At 52.9% G+C, this 18,274-nt stretch overlaps 1 protein-coding gene across 1 annotated transcript in view; it reads left to right on the top strand.

The window, feature by feature from the left end:
- Positions 1 to 18,274, top strand: part of LGMN (legumain) — a 30,245-nt gene that overhangs the window by 7,796 nt on the left and 4,175 nt on the right. Inside the window, exons 2-7 of the mRNA XM_081291019.1 lie at positions 1,991 to 2,156; positions 12,473 to 12,570; positions 13,358 to 13,439; positions 14,985 to 15,070; positions 16,006 to 16,081; positions 16,685 to 16,747. Of these exons, the coding sequence (XP_081147145.1) occupies positions 2,019 to 2,156; positions 12,473 to 12,570; positions 13,358 to 13,439; positions 14,985 to 15,070; positions 16,006 to 16,081; positions 16,685 to 16,747 (543 nt within the window). The 5' untranslated portion in view covers positions 1,991 to 2,018. The remainder of the gene's footprint in view (positions 1 to 1,990; positions 2,157 to 12,472; positions 12,571 to 13,357; positions 13,440 to 14,984; positions 15,071 to 16,005; positions 16,082 to 16,684; positions 16,748 to 18,274) is intronic.

Genomic DNA, 18,274 nt, shown 5'->3' with positions numbered 1-18,274 from the left:
GAACATTTGTATATTGTGCCTTTTACTGGTCACCTCCCAGCCCTGTCGTGAGCCCTGGCAGGTGATGGGACCTTGGAGGAGCCTTCTCAGGTACACATCGACAGGTCAGCAGCTTCTGGCCTTGGGGGACCCCGCAGTCCATGGACCTCGTCTCTAATGTGTCATACTGAACTCCTTTCCTCCCAAAAAACAACCAGTGAAGGTGAATCCAGGAGCACCTTGCTCCAGTTCACAGACCTCAGAGCGGAGTCATGGGAACCCGAATTCAGCATAACTTAGGCTTACGGATTGGGAGCAAAGCTCCTGGGTGGGAGACCCCTCGGTGGTGGAGTGGCAGAGCCTTGGCAGGGTGCAGCCACGGAGGCCTGGTGCTGCAGGGGCATGCAGGGGCGTCTGGAGGTGAAGTCTTTTAGGCTGGCGGCCTCTGGGTCATGGGGAAACCTGTCAGAAATGCATTCCCAGGCCCTCCCCCAGGCCTGCTGGTCAGAATCTGCATCCTCCCTGATCCCTGGTGAGCTGGGTGCTCGCTCAGGTAGAAAGCCTGGCCCAAGGCGCTCTTAGCTCTTGACACCTTCTCAAGAGCTCCAGGGCTTTACTCCATGCTTGGAGCTCAAGGCACAGATGCTGAGGATGATTACTTCCCTAAGAGATGGGTCACCCCTCAGCTGGCTGCTCGCTCCCGAGGGCAGAGGCTTTGTTGCTGTTCGGCTGGGTTCTCAGCTCCTAGAGCGAGCGCTGTCTCACAGAGCCAGGCAGGAGGCTGGCGGAGTGGTGGATGAACGAGTGGCTGAGTGGAGGCTGAGGTCAGCCTCACAGACTCCCTTCTGCCATCAGTCCCCGCTTCTCAAATGCAGTGTCTTCCTTTTATCACAGAGTCCCAGGCTGGCTGGGTTTTCTCTAACAGGAAGGCAGTTAATTTAGAATGACATAGCTGGACCCGGGAGAGGTCTGCTCTCGTACTGCAGGGACAAGGCCACATGCCCACCTTTTGTGCTTAAAAATCTTTATTTAAAGTTTTGACATGAGCTGGCATGGTGGTAATGCCTGTAGTCCCAGCTTCTCAGGAGGCCAAGGCAGGAGGATTGCTTGAGCCCACGAATTCTAGGCCAGGCTGGGCAAGGTAGGGAGACTGTGTTTCAAAAAAAGAAGTTTTGACATTGAAGTATAAAATAGGGTAGTATTTCATTAAGAGTAAAGCCTAGGAGGCAGAATTATACAGCAGAGGGCTGAGGCAGGAATCTTGAGCAAAAGGGTCTGGTCTCTGGCCACGTTGACTCTTTGTGGACATTGGACGAGTCACTTGCTCTCCACCCCTCCCCCACTAAAGCAACATGAAAATATTTGCCCCACCTGTTTCGTGAAACACACGAACGTGTCCTACTAAGTCTTCCACAAAGATGTGAATTAATATTTGACTATAGCTTATCCGGATAATTCACCCATAAAAATAAATTGTCCATCAGTGTTGTTGATATTGAACATGTACTGAATGTTTACAGACTTAGTAATATACATTAACTGTTAAAAGAGGCAAATATGAAAAAGATTTGTCTTAACCCCACCCACCAACCAGAGTCACTGCTATTAAATGGTCTGCATTTTATGCATTTTATGCATAATTTCTATTACTTGTGTATTCTTTTCTTACAAACCGTTCCTAGTATGTGGTCAATGTTTTGCCCACACAATGAATTTTGTTGGTGAATTTTATCTGTTCAATGTTGAGTTGGGACAAAAACTTTAAAAGGTCCCCAAAGTGCTTTCTGGATATTCTGTGGTCATAGAGGTAACTTCCACTCGTAGGGAAGCTGGGGAGAGAGGCGTGGGGCAGTGGAAGAAGCCGCGTAGCCCCGAGCAGAAGCGCCGTGTCCTCAGCGTCACCATCAGTGTGGTGGCCCAGGGGTCCTGTCTTTGCTCCCTTCACTGTGTGGGTCTTGGGCGCTGCATGTCCTTGTCCTTCCTATTGATGGACTCTGCTGCTTGCTTCCAGGTTCCTGCAGGTGAGCGCCAAGAGCAGAATGACTTGGAAGCTCGTGGTGCTGCTCGGCCTGGCCCTGGGCGTCGCTGCTGCTCCTGTGGACGACCCTGAGGATAGCGGCAAGCACTGGGTGGTGATCGTGGCAGGCTCCAATGGCTGGTACAACTACAGGCACCAGGTGGGACGGCAGTGCTGCTGCTTCTCTAAGACCCTGGCGTTCCGATAACGATCCTGGGTATTGTTGGTGAAAAGACTTTTTGAAAAGCCATTACATTCCATTAGGTGACGAAGATGTGTGTATTGACCAGGATGTGGGGAGACGGGCACTCTCCTGCATTACGAGTGGGTTTATAAAATGGACAGCCATTAGGAAGACGGTTGGCAGCTTCTTAGAAGTCCCTGTGGGGCCCCTTGAGTCTGATGCAAGATGTCTCACCCTGGACCTTAGCGATAATGTTTAGTTATCAGGCCGCCTGGTGCACTGTGGGGTGCCTTGTGCCCTTCACCTCTGACCACTAGATGCCAGCAACACGTCCACCCCCTGTAACAGCCCAAATGTCTCCAGGCACATCCAGATGTCCCCAGGAGGCAAAACCCAGGTCAAGCCCCACTGGCTTGTTTATAGACAAGGAAACAGGCCTAGAGAGAGGAGGTGATGCCTGAGGCCACACAGCCAGGGAGGCAGACAGGACCGAGGCCAGGGCTCTGGTGCAGGCACCAGGCCTCTCTGTCCTCTGTACCTCTGCCAGGCTGCTGTCCTGGCCGCTCCTCCTGTCTCTCTTGGCATTTCTACCAGATCAGCCTGTCCGAGAAGAAACCAGGTCTAGTCACACGTTGAATCAAGCCTCCTGGTGGCAGTGTGACAAGGTGCAGCCCCTTGGGGACAGTCTGGCAGTTCCTCAGAAGGTGAAACATAGTTGTCTTGTGATCCGTCGACTCCTCCCAAGTCAGTACCGGAGACAAATGACAGCTCATCTACACAGAAACTTGCACCTGAGGGTTTATGTCAGCCTGGTTCCCAGCCAAAGCCCGGGGCCACCATGTCCCTTGGCTGAGGAGTGGTGAGTGCAGGGTGGTGCCCTCGTGTAAGGGGGTGCTCAGACATTCTTCAACATGGACGAGCCTTAAATTCCTTGTGCTAAGTAAAAGAAGCCAGTCACGGAGAACACGTTTTATAGTTCCATTTAAATGAAAGTCCAAGTTAAGGAAGTCAGCAGGGATGGAAGGTAGATTAGTGGTTGCCCAGGACTGGTCACAGAGGGTTAGGAGTGATTGCTAATGGAGAGGGGTCTTTGGGGTGTGTGTGATGGTCATGGAATTGGCTGGTGGTCATGGTGAATACACTAGAGATCACTGAATTGCTGATTTGGAGAGGCCGGCTTCTATCATGTGAACCATACCTCAGTAGAGCCGTTATTTAAAACAATTCAATCTTTTCAGGAACCAGCTGCTTAGACTGTGTGGTCATCTGTGTTGTGGGCTGTCTTCTGGATCGCTGTGCCCTGTGGTGGTCTTGTGTGAAGCAGGTCTGCTTCCTGTTCCCCACCCTGTAGGCAGGGTCAGCGGTTTGCCCAGCATGGCACAGCTGGCCCATGTGGTTGGACCAGGGTTCAAACCAAGGCTGCAGGCTCTAGAGCAGCCCGGTCCAGCAGGAGAGCCATGTGTGTCGTAAATCTTCCCGTTGCCACCTTTAAAAAATATTTTTTAAAACAGGTGAAATTAATTTGAATATCTTGTTTAAACCAGTATGCCCAAACATTAGTGTAATCCACATAAAGACTGGCAACAAAGTACCTTCCGTTCTCTCTTTTGTACCGAGTCACTAGAACCCAGTGTGCATCACAAGCCCCATGCATCTCATTTTGGACCCAGCACATCAGGAGCCCAATTGCCACGTGTGGCCAGTGGCTGTCGCCTTGGACAACCCAGCTGCAAAGCCTGTGCCCTTGACCACTTGGCCCATCAGTGAGAACTGGGCCGATCCCTCTCCCCACGGTGTCTGTGTTCATATCCACTGAGTGGAAGGGTTGGTTTAGGTGAAGTCATGACTCATTTCTTGATCGGGTTTTGTGTGCTAGCCAGATAGGAAATTTGGCTTGATGAGAAAGGTCTGATCTTGGCAGTGCGACCTCTTTTCCTTCCTACCCACAGACCTGACCAGGGAAAGAGCGGCAGCCGCAGCTGTGCCACTCTCTCTCAGGTTCCTGCCTAACCACAAGGCCGAGAGACAAGGAAGAGTAGGTCACAGACGGTGGGTGACTGGACTGATTCATCAGCCACGCTGGTTTTTGCACAACCAACTTCTAAAAAAAATACATGGGTTAAACGTTTCGTGGGAGTTATCCAGTTACACTTTGATCCCAGAACACTTTTGTTTTTTTGAAGAAGTGTTGCTAGTTTGGGAGTCAGGGGACAAGAAGTCAGGGGACAAGCAGACCGCAGTGTGTCTCCAGCTGCAGAGGATGGTGGCCCTGAGGCTGTGTGGAGGAGATAAACTGTGCTCAGTCAGCGCCCCCCCCGCCGCCCCCCCCAGCCTGTGTCCCTGCCTGGCCACCAACATGTGCTTCCAAACTTTGAAGGCTACAGCAAAGGGGCACTTCAAAGAACTGTTCCCACAGGACTGTTAGAGGGTCAGGCCTTCTGTGCAGCTGGGGCTGCAGGGAGATGCCTTCACACCTGGTGCTTGCAGTGATACCAAAAAGATTTCAGACGTCACTGAGAGGAACAGGCGTGAGTTCATCAGAAGGAATAGGAAAAGAGAGAGAGAGTGGGTCCTCAGAGAAGAGAGGGATGGTGTGCCCCTCCTGCCCTCCAGGAAGTCTACAGAAAGTCCTGCCCAGGTCCTCCTCTTGACTTTTGACTGACAGCAGGATGCCATCAGACTTTCAAGTCCCCACTGCCGTGACAACTGTAGGTCATTTTGGCCCTATCAGCCTTTCGGGGCCTGCACTTGGGTGAGTGTCAGGTCGTGTGCTGAAGAACGTCACTTGTCCTGTAGACTTCAGTCAGGCAGGGCTGCTGGTGAATTGCTTTTTAGAAGCCAGGCACGTGGGGGTCAGCCCGGTGGGCCCGATTTCCAAATTATTCCCTTCCCTCACGTTCCCCTGCTCATGTCTGTCTCCCCCCGTCACAGCCTGAGCAGGTTGAGCTGATGCACCTGCAGAGGTCTCCATTTCCCTTTTGTCCTGGGAAGAACAGGCCAGGCACACGGCGACATCGCCAGCTTTTCTCTGCTCTGGGGGTGGTTTCAGCACTACTTTGTCTTGACCAGATCTGATTTTCTCTGTTTCTCACTTTGAAAGGGTTGACAGAGGGGGCTGCTCTCATGGACGCTGGGAGGACACTCGGCGTCCCGTGTCTGGGGAGGAAGGAGAGCGCCCTGGAAGCCCTGGTCCTGAGAGTGGAGGCCAGACTGAGCGAGCTGTGGGCGGGAGGAGCTGCAGAGGGAGCATCACTAACTGGGAATGGCACCCCCTGGAGCTGCTCAGGTGCTGGTGCCGACATCCTGCTGTAGGAATGCTGTTCTTACCGAGTGTGCGTCGCGTGCCAGGCCCAGCTCCAGTCACGGGCCATGTATCATCTCATTTAACCCCCAGACAGTGGAAGGGGATAGGTCCTGTTAAATAGACCCACTTTAGGACTGGGAAACTGAGGCACAGAAAGGGTAGGTGACTTGTCTCAGGTCACACAGATAATCCCGGGTGGAGAGGGATCTGAACCCAGGTGGCTCTTACAGCCCATGCTCACAGCCACTCCTCTGGCCGCGTGACACAGGGAGCTTGGGTTAGCTCATCACCTTTTGTTTAAAAATAGTTTCCCTTTTATTTTTAAAAAAACCCAACACATTAAGAAAACCAACACATTAAGACTTCTTATAGAAAACTTAGGAAAAATAAAACCAAATAAGCAAAAGAAGGTGGGTCAGCTGTGCCACTGAGGATCACCATCTGTGGTGTTGTATTCTGAACGGCGCGAAGGCAGAAGGTCCCTGGGCATGGAAACAGACGTGACCTGTTGTCCCCTTGACGCCCTCCACCTGGAGGCCTGTGGTTCGCAGAGGGTGTGTGGGTGGGGTGAGAGGGGACTCAGGGGCCCCCAGGCTCAGGCTGAGAAAGGCCAGTTCCTCCAGGTGCCGGTTCTGGGTCAGGAGTCTGTGAGCTGGTCAGGGAGGGACAGGAGGACAACTTCTGGAGGAGAGTCTGGAGGTGGGCGTGAAGGGCAATGGGACTTCCATGAGAGGAGCTGGGAGAAAGGGCGAGTGGCCCACGAGGAGGGAAGAGCATGAACTGAGTGAGAACAGCCATGGTGAAGGGAGCAGCCAGCACATCCGGGTGCTTTGAGTACACCTAACCACAACCCCCGCAGTGGTTTGAAGGCCATGGAGTGTGGAGACTCCACAGTTGGCCCATTAGGCAGTTCAGTCCCGTTGTCTCAAACCCAGGGCCTTTCCATTTTTCCGCTCTGCCATCCTTGTTGTGATAACCTGTCCTCAGGAAAGTCCTCATGTTCACAAGATGGCAGCAGCAATACCAGGTGTCACATCCAGACAAAGCAAAACCCTGGAGGAGAAGAGGCCATCTGTACATCTTGTCTGTCTCTCCCTTAATCAGCATGAACCTTTCCCTGGAGCTAAAGATGGGCTTTGGCTCTGCCTGGCCAGAGTGGCATTACTTGCCCAGTGTTTACAGCAGTTCCTTCTGAGGGAAAGGGATTTCCAGTTCTGACTCAGGGAAGCTCCTGACCCGATAGGAAGGAAGAAGATGACCAGAGGGAAGCAAGATCAGCACAAGGTCAGATAGACAGGAATGGGGAACCAGGGAGGAGGCTGGAAAGCTTGAGTGAGGACAGGCGAGGAGTGAGGAGTGGGAGGACCAGTTCTCCCTCTGACTTAGAGCTAGACAGGGAAGCCAGGTGGCCCCAGCATCGTGAGACCGAGATCGAGGACAGTGTGCCCCTGGTAAGCCCCTTCCCCCTCAGGGCCTCACGCCTGGGACTCTGCACACGTTTCTCTCAGAGGACCAGATCGTCAATATTGGACGCTTGGTGCGGTGGGAGGCAAAATCGAGGGTGCGGGGTGGAAGCCAGGAGCCGCGGCGACAGCTGGTCTTCAGACGGTCTGGTCTTCAGTCTGGTCTTCAGATGGTCACTTAGCTCAGTGCTAAGTTCCTGAGGTTAGTCCCTGTTGGAGCAAAGCATCACTTATATTTAAAAAACAGGAATGAGCCCTTGCAGAGGGCTTGGTGGGGAGGGCCTGTGGCCTGAGGGCAGAGCAGGGCAGAGGCAGAGCAGCTGGATCAGCAGGACTGTCTTCCTCACCCAGGAGCCTAGGAGGGAGGCAGCTGCTGCTCTGCTCACCTGCCTGCTGGTTTGAACAGATGACATCATCTCACTTTGAACCTCTGCTTCCGCCCCTGGGCTCAGAGGAGGGCTGAGTGGGGCACGGCACAAAGTCAGCCCCTCCCGGCCTTGGCAGCCTCTGGATGTGCAGCAGGAAGCGAGGATCCCTGTCAGTTGAGCAGAGCCAGCTGGAGAGTGGACCTGGCCGCGGTGACCGGGCATGGCCGCTGCACTGGCCTTTGCTCCCAGCCATTTGCTTATTGAGCTCACAGTTGGCAGCCGAGACCAGGACAACGTGAGGACAGCAGCCTGAGTCAGGAAGTCACGGGGCCTTAGTGGGACTGGAGAGCTCCTAATGCCAGCGGGGGAACCCGCTGAGTCACGCAGTCCCTGAGCATCATTCCAGAGGCTCTGCCTTTCTTACAGTCTTGCTCAACCCCCTGCAGTGTTACCTCATGTGGCTTTTCTGCTTTAAAGGGGAAAAGTGCTTTCAGGCCACATATGTTCAGGGGAAGTGATTCAAGTGGCCTTTAACACCGTTTCCAAATTATTCGAGTGGCTGGAACCCTACTTCATTTCATTTCATTTTTGACTCCAACAAAGAACCCTTTGAGCTCTCATGGGTAGAGGCCCCCACTGCCTCCCAGGGCCCTGAGAGAAGCCTGGTCTGCCTTGGACCCCACTGGGTGGAAGAAGGGACACGAGGCCTGGTGGGGCAGGAGACCTGGGATTGCGTCCCCAGCACGCCTTGCCCCTCCTGAGCTTGTCCCCATCTGTAACACGGGGATAAAAGTGCCTGCCTGTCAAGGTGTCCTGGGGGGCTTCAACACAAGGCTCTCTGCACCTGCCCCTTTCAAAATCCATAACTTGATTGAGGTGAAGTTTACATTCACCTGTAATTCACCCATTTCACGTGTAGCTCGGTGATACTTGAGTAAGTTCACCAAGTTGTGTGAACATCAGCACAAACTTGTCTTAGGACAGCTGGTCGCTCCAGTAATGTCCCACCATAGCCCCAGCAACCACCGGTCATTTCTTTGCCTTGACGCTGGCCTTTGCTGGACATTGTGTGTAGTGCTAGACCATGACATGCGTCCTCTGTGCTGGCTCCTGACGGGATGTTTCTGGTGCTCTCTGTGCATGGGAACTTCATTCCTCTCCAGCACCAAACAGTACCTGCCACCGTACCAGATGGACCACGTGTGCTTGTCCGTGCTCCAGCTGCTGGACATCTGGGTGATGTCCAGGTGCTGGCTCTTGGGCTCCACCTCGAAGGACATTTGGTGCACATCTCTGAGTCATAAATGCTTCTGTTTCTCTGAGTGGATGCCTGCTGTAGCCACCAGTCTCACAGGAGCACTTGAGGAAACTGTTGACCTGTTTTCCAAAGTGGCCAGCCATGACACCTGCCTTCCCTCAGACCATGCGTGGCCTTCCTGCTTCTCTGGTCCTCGGCAGCACTTGTCCTCCGTCTGGCTGTGAAGTGGCATCTCATCATGGTCTTGATTTGCATTTCCCTAGTGACTAATGCTAAGCCTCTTCTCCTGAGCTCGTAGCCATTAGTACACCTCCTTAGGTGGAGTGCTCCTTCAAATCCTCCTCCTATTTTTTGGTTCAGTCAATTATCTTAGGGTGCAGACGTTCTTTGCATCTTCTGGTACAAGCCCTTTATTAAGTAGGTGGTTTGTAAATATGTTCTTCTTATTGCTTGCCTCTTGGTCTTCTTAATTTTATCTTTTCCTTTTCCTGTTCTTTTTTACAGTGCAGGGGATCAGACCCAGGGCCTCACGCATGCTAGGCGGGTGCTCGACCACCGAGCGATACCCTCAGCCCTTTAAAGGTGTTCTTTGAAGCCCTGGCATTTAATACACTTATGAGGTCCACTTTCTAATTTTTTTCTTTTATGGACCAATGCTTTTGGTGTCATATATGGCATCCTTATAGTTGTAACTTAAGGTCCCAAAGATTTTCTCTGCTTTCTAAAGCTTTTATTCCAAGTCAGGTGCAGTAGCACACATTTGTGATCCCACCAACTTGGGAGACTGAGGCAGGAGGTTCACAAGTTCAAGTTAAATTTATTCCTGTTGAGTTTTGGTTGAATCTGCCTTTTGACCTCTGACAGGAGGAATAAACATGGGGGACTTGTCTTAGGGGTGGGTGAATCTGCTCACATTTCATTTAGGGGTAGGTTGTATCTGACATAATAGTTATTTGATTTTTTTATGAAATAGCAAGTTACATAATGTGTCTATAACACAAGTGGACAATTTACAGAACAACAATGATATGAATACCTGTGTTCCTTGCACCAGCTAAAGGAAAAGAAAACCACTAGAACTGTCTCTGTCTGAGGAACCCCTCCCTCTTCCCTGGGGATCAGGCTCTTGAACCTTCTGTCAGTCTCTGTTTGGCTTTATACGTGTATTTAGTTGTAAATGACATGATGTCTGCGCTAGCTGGTTTTGACCTTTATAAAAGTGTGGTCACAGTGAAAGGTGTTTTTCTCCCTCGTGTTCTTTTTCCCATTGTGGTCCCAAGATTGAAGCCTGGGTTGGTTGCACTTCATTCATCTGCAGGTTTCCCACATGCAGTCAAAAGGCAGTTTCTCTTTCCAGCTGTTGATGCCCCGGGCTGCTCCTGGGTTTTGCTCTTTGGGTGATGCCGTGAAGCACCACGGGTGTGAGCTTCAGTAGCTACAGCTGCGGCAGAGTGGCCGGGTCAGAGGGCGCGTGCGTCAGCCTGACGGACAGCACAGGGTGTTTTCAGAGTGGGGTGCCAGTCACCCAACTTCTGCCACAGCTGTGTTGGCTTCCTATTGCTGATGTAACCAAAGGCCACAGATGTTGGTCCTACACTTCTGGAGGTGAGAGTCTGAAGTGGGACTCACCGGGTTAATCCATGTTCCTCGGTGGCTCTGGAGGAGGCTCCGTTCTCTCACCATTCCCAGTGTTTAGAGGCTGCCTGCCTCCTCGCAGGACGGGCCCCTTTTTCCCTCCTCAAGTCAGCAAGCCTCCAGGGAGACCTTGTTGTGTCACTCAGAGACAGACCCCTGCCCCACTCTCCACAGAGGCCTTGTGACTAACTTGGGCCACGGATCAATCGGGGAAGACCTCTGTGTTTGGGTGCAGCTGATCAGCACCTTAAAACCGTGCTGGGTCGGTTCCCCCTGGGCGTGGTCTGTGCTACACTCCCGGCTCTGGGCAGGGGAGGTGCACGTCTTTGGGGGATGTTGTTCTGCCTGCCACAGTTGGTGCAGGAAGGTCCTCGTTACTCCACAGGCAGGGGACTCAGGCACATTGCGGTTTGTGTGTGTGTGATGCACGATGACGTTTTGGCCAACAGTGGGCTTCATGTACGACCATGGTCTCCTAAGATTCAATGGCCTAGTGACAGGGTAACCAGCTGGTTGGAAAATATTCGATGTTTGCACAACAGAATCAGCTGATGACACATTTCTCAGAGCAAGTCCCCGTTGTCTCAGAGCAAGTCCCCGTTGTCAGGTGACCCATGACTGCAGATGAGGCATTAGGTGGTGACTCGGTGGTCTCTGTTCAGACTTTCTGCCCCCGCTCTCTCTCCTTGGACCTCTGTAGTTTTACTGGTTTCCCTGTTGCCTCTGTCTGAGGCACCGTCAAGCTCTGCAGTGAGAATGCCCGGGGTCTTTCGCCATGAGCTGAGTGTGACTTGGGCAGGTTGCTCTTTCTTTGTTGGTGAAGTGGGGTGTGACCTCCATCACCTGGGGTCACTGTGAGGAGTGGGAAGCTCCAGAACAGGGCTGGACGGTGGAAGAGCCAGCGGAAGTGTCTGTTAGCGCATTTCCTCAGCCGTCCATTCATCTAACATCTCTGTGTGCCAGGCCCGGAGCCTGCCCGTTCAGCATTCAGCAACTGAGCCGCGAGCACCATCTTTGCCATGAAATGAGTGTATCTGTGCTGGGCCCCTGCAGGCCCGATACAGGCTTAGTGTTTGGCCAGCTTTATTTTTATTTATTTACTTTTGGAGGTGAGAGTCTGAAGTGGGTCTCACTGGATTCAACCCAAGGGTGCTTTACCACTGAGCCACCTCCCCAGCCCTTTTTTATATTTTATCTGGAGACAGGGTCTCACTGAGTTGCTTAGCGCCTTGCTAGGTTGTGGAGGCTGGCTTTGGACTCATGATCCTCCTGCCTGAGCCTCCCGAGCCTCTGGGTTTCCAGGCGTGCACTGCCGCACCAGTGGCAAGCTTTATTTTCACTGAGAGCCGGTGTGGTTGGGAACGGGACGTGCAGGGGTCCAGGTCCTCCCAGGGAGGCAGAGCCGGCACCCCTGCTCTCACCCACTATGTCTTTGTTCCAGGAAGGACATACTTAGCCATAAGCAGAGAGCTAGGCAGGTTTTCCCTTCTGCCTTCAGGTGATTTCCACGTCGCGCAGGCTGGCGTGTGCCATGTGCAGTAAGGAAGCTGTGTGTCCCCCAGGGTGGTGGGAATGGGCTCAGGAAGCCTTCTGTGGCCCTGGAGGTGTCGGCTTTTGAGTCACCACTGCGTTCTTAACTGGACAGCATATTTCCAGTTCCAGTTCCCGGCCGAGCTCCTGTCTTCACCCAGTTCTCTGAACAGAGGCTGTGGCAGGTGAAGTCCTCAGGTCGGAAGAGGCCTGTGTGACAACAGCCGGCCCCTGAGCTGTCAGCCTGTCTGTCAGTCACTCTGAGCCGTTTCATTTTTGAGAGCTAAATCCCTGTGTTCAGAAGACTCTGTGTGGCCTGAAACATGAGCACAAGCTTCTTAGGCCTGCAAGTCCCTCGTGCCCCTAGCTGCGTGTGTGTGGCCTGCACAAGTGCTGGCTTCCCCCCAGGCCAGAATCCAGAGAGTTTGGGTGGGTGGGGATCTTTTAAAATCGAGGTGAAATGTTTTTGGTATAGATGGACGCAGTACCTTTATTTTACTTATTCATTTTTACGTGGAGCTGAGGATCGAGCCCAGGCCTCACGTGTGCTAGGCAAGTGCTCCACTGCTGAGCCGCAGCCCAGCCCCAGAAATGTACGTTTTTAAAAGCAATGATCTCAACCCCGATCAGCAGGCAGCCGTGTGCAGCCCGTCTTCCAGGAGGGGGCACGTGGGTGGCTCTAGGAGCCCAGGGGCCCCCTCCCAGGCCGAGGGTGACCGAGTCTCTCCTCGCAGGCCGATGCGTGCCACGCCTACCAGATCATCCACCGCAACGGGATTCCCGACGAGCAGATCATCGTGATGATGTACGACGACATCGCCAACAACGAGGAGTAAGTGGGGAGCACTGTGAATGGGGGGCGCAGGCCAGGGCCTGAGACCAGCACCGCTGTGCTCCAGGGCTCCCAGAGCACAGGCTGCAGCCAGTCACAGCGGTGGAAGGCCGGAGGCTCTGTCCAGCTCCCCGTGCATCTCAGCCCGGGCAGGGTGGGGAAGTGGAAGGCGGCGGCCCCTGAGAGGGCTAAAGCTAGATTCCCTCTCACCCTGGAGAGCTGCCCCGTGGGGCCCCAGGTCTGCCTGTTCCTGGAAGACACTGGTCCAGGCATCGGCCCCCCACGGCCTACTCTGCACCTTTGTGATTCATTGCCCTTAGTTTCCTGAGGGACAAGGACAAGGACAAGCAGAGTGGGCACTGAGCTTGACAGTCCTCCCTTCCCCGGTCACCCTGCAGTGGTCCTGAGGGGTGCTGCCCTCGATGGCCATCACAGGGCTCACCAAGTCACTCTGAGGCTGGTGTCCGAGTCCTCTTTCTGGCCTCTGTCTGAGGGAGCCCTGGTGAGCCACGGTCCCAAGGTGCTGTGTGGTATCCAGCAGGAGGTGGGCCCTGGCCCTGGCCTAAGGTCTTAGAGCTCTGCCCCCCACTGCTGCCAGGAGCTCCTGGATGGTGCCACCTGAGGTCTCCACCCACCTAAGCCACTAACAGCCTGGGGACCACGCAGGCAGCGAGAGATGTCTCAGACAAACATAGTGGTTTACTGTTTCTTTACACAATGGGGTAGATGTTGAAGAGAGATTTCAGAGACAGTCACGTTTTGTTTCTGTCACGTCCTCTGATTGCAGGAACCCCACCCCAGGTATCGTGATCAACAGGCCCAACGGCACGGACGTGTACAAGGGAGTCCCCAAGGACTACACTGGGGAGGTGAGAGCACTCAGGGACTTTGGGTGGGGACGGTGGATCTTGTTTCATTTCCTTGATGATTTTTCATTATTTGTTGTATTTCTAGAATCAGAACCTTGCTAGGCTGATTTCTTGTCCGTGTTTCCTGTTTCTGTTAGGATTAGTGCTTGAGGAGTAAATCATGAGAGAGAGATTGCACGTGCACACAGTACAGGGCTTCTCTCATACTAGACAAGTGCTTACCACTGAGCTATTTTATTTTGTTTTTTTTTGAGACTGGGTCTCACTGTGTTGCCCAGGCTGACCTTGAACTCCTGGGCTCAGGTGATCCTCCTGCCTCAGTCCCACATGTGGCTCGGGCTTGGGTGTATGCTCCCACACCTGGCTCAATTATGAGAGTTCTACAAGAAAACAGAAAAAATGAAAAAAAGGACAAACGTGTCTAATAAATTGCAATCTACCATTATTTGGTTTCAGGTCTGTGCATACTTTTAAGTCTGGCAATACATTTCTTTAGTGATAACCTGATCTTCTTGAGTTATTACCATTAATCTGATCTTGGATTATCTGTGCTCTTTTATGAAAATCAATGTTCTCAGCCCTGGGCCTAGTGCACGGTATCTCAGGATTTTCCCGAGGGTAGGTTTTTGTTGATATTATACTACATCACATCTAAACATTTTTATATTTCCCCCACTTGATGGAGAGTGTATAAATTGACACGTTTAAAACACCATAGTGGCTTCAGTCTGGTTTTTGTCACCTCTTTCGTATCTTCAGAGTGATCTCTTAGGAGATTTTTCTTTGTGATAAACATTTGTCTCAAGTCTAGTATTTCTTTCAGTTTCATTGTTTATTCTTTTACATTCAAATATAGTTCAGCTTAATATCATACATATAACGGAGTCGATTCCATTTTGGTGAAACTGTTTCTTTCTACATGGTTATAGAAGGGAATCTTTGGAATCTGGGTGTCAGGATTGGGGTGATTGTTTCTTCCTGTGTTCTTTTTTGTATTGCATTTAATGATCCAGTATCAGTTTCACAGACTGCCCTCTAAGGACTCCATCCCCCTCTGGGACTCAGCCTCTTGGGTAGCCAGCTGGATGCAGGGAGCAGGCTGGTCGCTGCTGTCTCTGTCTCTGTCTCTGTCTCTGTGTCTGTCCCTGGAGTATGTTCTCTTCCTCTGCTGTGGTCCCTGTCTGTTGTCATCTTTGCATTTCTCCGCATACGTTACGGTGGTCAGGAAGGAGTATGTTCTGTCCCTGGAGTATGTTCTCTTCCTCTGCTGTGGTCCCTGTCTGTTGTCATCTTTGCATTTCTCCGCATACGTTACGGTGGTCAGGAAGGGGCCAGGCCTGCCGAGCGGAACCTGAGGTGTTCTTGGCCCTGGGATGCACCGGGCCCAACACTGCCCTTGCAGTGCCTGGGGCCACTGCCTGGGGCCTTCCTGGTTCTGGAGGGTTATCTCTGAGCCCTTGCCTGTGTAGCCATGGCTGGGCTCTTGTCCAGCTGTCTGGTCGGGACTGGTAGCTGCATCTGATTTTGACTCCTGATTCCTCGTAGGACGTCACCCCACAAAACTTCCTGGCTGTGTTGAGAGGTGACGCTGAAGCAGTGAAGGGCAAAGGCTCTGGAAAGGTCCTGAAGAGGTACGTCCGTCTGTGGGCCTCACACCTCTCTCGAGAGCTGGTGCCCAGCCAGGGCTCAGCCAGGCGCCCCTGTCCCTCTGTGAGAGGCTTTAGAGGGGAGCTTTGTCCTCTCCTAGGACCACGGTTCAGGGGTGACTTTCAGTGGCTTCTCTGGATGGCCCATTTCTGTGCTCAGGAACCCTGTGATCCCTGGTCCCTCACTACTCTGGAGAAATGGTCCCTGTCACTTAGACCCACTGTTGCATTGTCTGTGGGTTGTGGTGCTGGTCACCTGGGGGAGTCCCTGAAGGCCCCGTGGGTTGCCTGCCTCCAGCCTCCTCTGGCCACAGGTCCTGGCATAGGGAGGGCAAACCTGGCATTAGGGAAACCAACCCTAGCACTTGCCCCACTGATGGTGGCTGGAGATGTCTGGTGCTTAGTGTTCCCTGAGCCACAATTTCAAGAGATGTCGGAGACTTTGGCAGCAGATCAGAAGGGAATGGAGGCCTGGGCACAGATAATCCAACCAGAGGCGAGTTGGAGGGGAGGGATCCTGCTGGGGAGTGAGTTGGCTCTGAGTGTGTCTCTGGGTCTCTGCTGCCTGAACATTGCCCTCCCAGCTGGAGCCCTGCCAAGGGTGGGCAGGTGGGTCCGAGGGGCCTGGAGGGGAGGCTGCAGGACTCCCAAGGAGCGCACTCTGCAGGTCCCACCTGGTTGTCTGCCCAGCTGCCCAGCAGAGGTCCCTCTGCCTTTCCAGCTGTGGTGCAGAGCGTGGCACCAAGACAGGGCCCTGGGAGCAGAGGGGGCAGTCACCTGAGGGCCTCGGCTCCTCCTTGACCTGTTGGGCAGCCCTCATCCTCGAGCTTCTTAGCTTTTTGACTGTTCAGAGAAATGGAATTAAAAATAGAAACAGGAGCCGTCGCCCTTGGGCTCTCACTGGCCATTCTTCCTCGCAGCGGCCCCCAGGACCACGTGTTCGTTTACTTCACTGACCACGGAGCTACTGGAATCCTGGTTTTTCCTAACGATGACGTGAGTTTTTCTTCTTATTTGATCCTGGGAGGTTTTTTGGTTTTGCTTTCCTTCTGATCACAGTGCTGTCATAGAACCGGGGGCCTCATGTGTGCTGGGAAGCGCTGTACCTCTGAGCTGCCCTTTCCGCCAGCACTGGTCCTTGACCTTTTAAAGACAAACTTGGAAAATAAAAAATACAAAGCCTGGGTGTCAAGACTCGGCCTGTGGCCTGTTTCCCGAAGCCCTCTTGGGCTGCTTAAGTCCTGTGGCAGCTGGCCTTGGGGACAAGCTTGGCAGCTTGAGGTCTGTCCAGGGATGCCGCTCCCATCTGGCTTTGCCCACAGTCCTCTTCCAGCATCAGTGACCATCTCAGGACAAGAATGTCACACTAGACGTGGAAGAGCAAAGTCCCTGGACAGCCAGGACAAACCCCGAGTGGGGAAGCGTGATCTCTTCCCTGTTTAAACACGTCATGAACACAGCCAAGGTCACCTCAGAGGGTCTGACTGTTCCCTGCAGTTACACGAGGGTAAAAGGAGAGGATTGGTAAAGTCTCTGTTGGTGGGCTCCCAGCAGGGACCTCTCTGGTGCCTGCCTGATGTCAGTGTTCTTATCTTGCAGCTTCACGTGAAGGACCTGAACGAGACCATCCATTACATGCATGAACACAGAATGTACCAAAAGGTGACGTCAGCCCCGGGTGGCCTAAGGGGAGGAAAGCAGGGTTAGCAGAGGCCACCATGGCATGACTGGTCCTATAACTAGGTGGCTGTGTTTCTGGAAGGGGTTTCCTCCTTTGATCGGATGGACCACAGATTGCCCAGGAGGAGCCTCTGTGAGCTTAGGGCAGTAGCTCTTCCATCAGAACCGCGAGCGAGCACCGAGGACCTCGAGCAGGGCCTCACCCCAGGTCTGGCCAGTGCGATATGAAGGCTGAGAAGGGTGACTTTCTCAGTTTCCAGGTGTTGCCGCTGCAGGTCTGGGGACCACACTTTGAGGATAGCTGTCCCCATGGTTGAACTGTTGGAGAGGAACAAACCACCATCTTATTTCTACCCTGGCCCTCTTGCCTCTCTGGTACCTTTTAGAAATGTGCAGGTGCTGCGATGGGCAAAAGGTGCAGTCCAGGGGGAGAGATAAAGAATGTCCACGCACTTCTGCCCAACTGAATGCTTTATTCACTCAAATCACTCAGAACAATTTCACTCTGTAGGTTCTTAATCAAGAAAACGACAATCCTTAATGCTAGGCACTGCCATAGACATAATCAATTCACAACAAACAATTCTGGTTTAATTCTAAGCACTGCAAACACACTTAATCATGACAGGCTCATGACAGACATTCCTTCTGTGTGCTAAGTTCAAGTGTCAGATCAAAAGTCTCAAGCCTTAGGCCGCAAGTCCAGCAGATGCACACTCACTAAGACCGCGGTGATCACAGATCAGGAACCAAGGCAGGCTTCTCCTGGGGTGGAGCTGACGGGTCGTAGGGAGAAGTTTTGGCTCTTACCAGGGTCAAGATGTGGCTGTAGAGTTGCAGAGTGGTGAGGAAGAGGCAGAGGATCAGCAAATGATGAAAAGGGTTGGGATGTCAGCCCAGGTGCTCCTCCTCCTCTCAGTGTGAGGGCATCAGTATCTGCTGGCTGGATGTCTGTTCATTTGCGCTATTATTTATATTAAATTTGGGGGCTTTTGATCCCCCTTTCAATCCTTATCAGCTGCCACGAGGTATCGGAGGACAGCCTGCCAGGGGCTTCACTCTGAGTTTATCAGGGTTGGGGAGGTGGCTTGTTTGTGCCTGAGGGCCATACCGAGGGCTGCATTAGGTGTGCCTAGAGAGACTGCGGGTTTCAAACTGGAGTTTTAAAAATGGAGTTGCTTATGCTCAGGCCTAAGGCCATCCTCACAGGAGGGCAGGGCGCATGTGGTGGTGACAGAAAGACAGCTTGCCTCATGGTTCTGCTCTTTGAAGCTGCTCCCCGTGTCATGGTGACACTGCTTTCCCTAGCATCACATGGCTCCTCCTCCCCTGCTGTACGTTAACTAGTTGATCATTTCAGTGTGTTAGCAATGTGTGCACTGACCCCTGTCGGATGGGTATGTGGGCTCTGCAGCAGTCTCCTATAGCACTCATGTCTCCAAAGGCCAAAGTGAAAGCCTCCCGTGAACATATGGTGGTGAGGGTGGGGGCAGCAGAACCCCAGCGGCA

This window comes from Spermophilus citellus (genome assembly GCF_964194105.1).
Source record: "Spermophilus citellus genome assembly, chromosome: 4".
In the NCBI taxonomy this organism is placed as follows: domain Eukaryota; kingdom Metazoa; phylum Chordata; class Mammalia; order Rodentia; family Sciuridae; genus Spermophilus; species Spermophilus citellus.
Note: the sequence above shows the minus strand (reverse complement) of the source record. Positions and strands in the feature narration are given on the sequence as shown.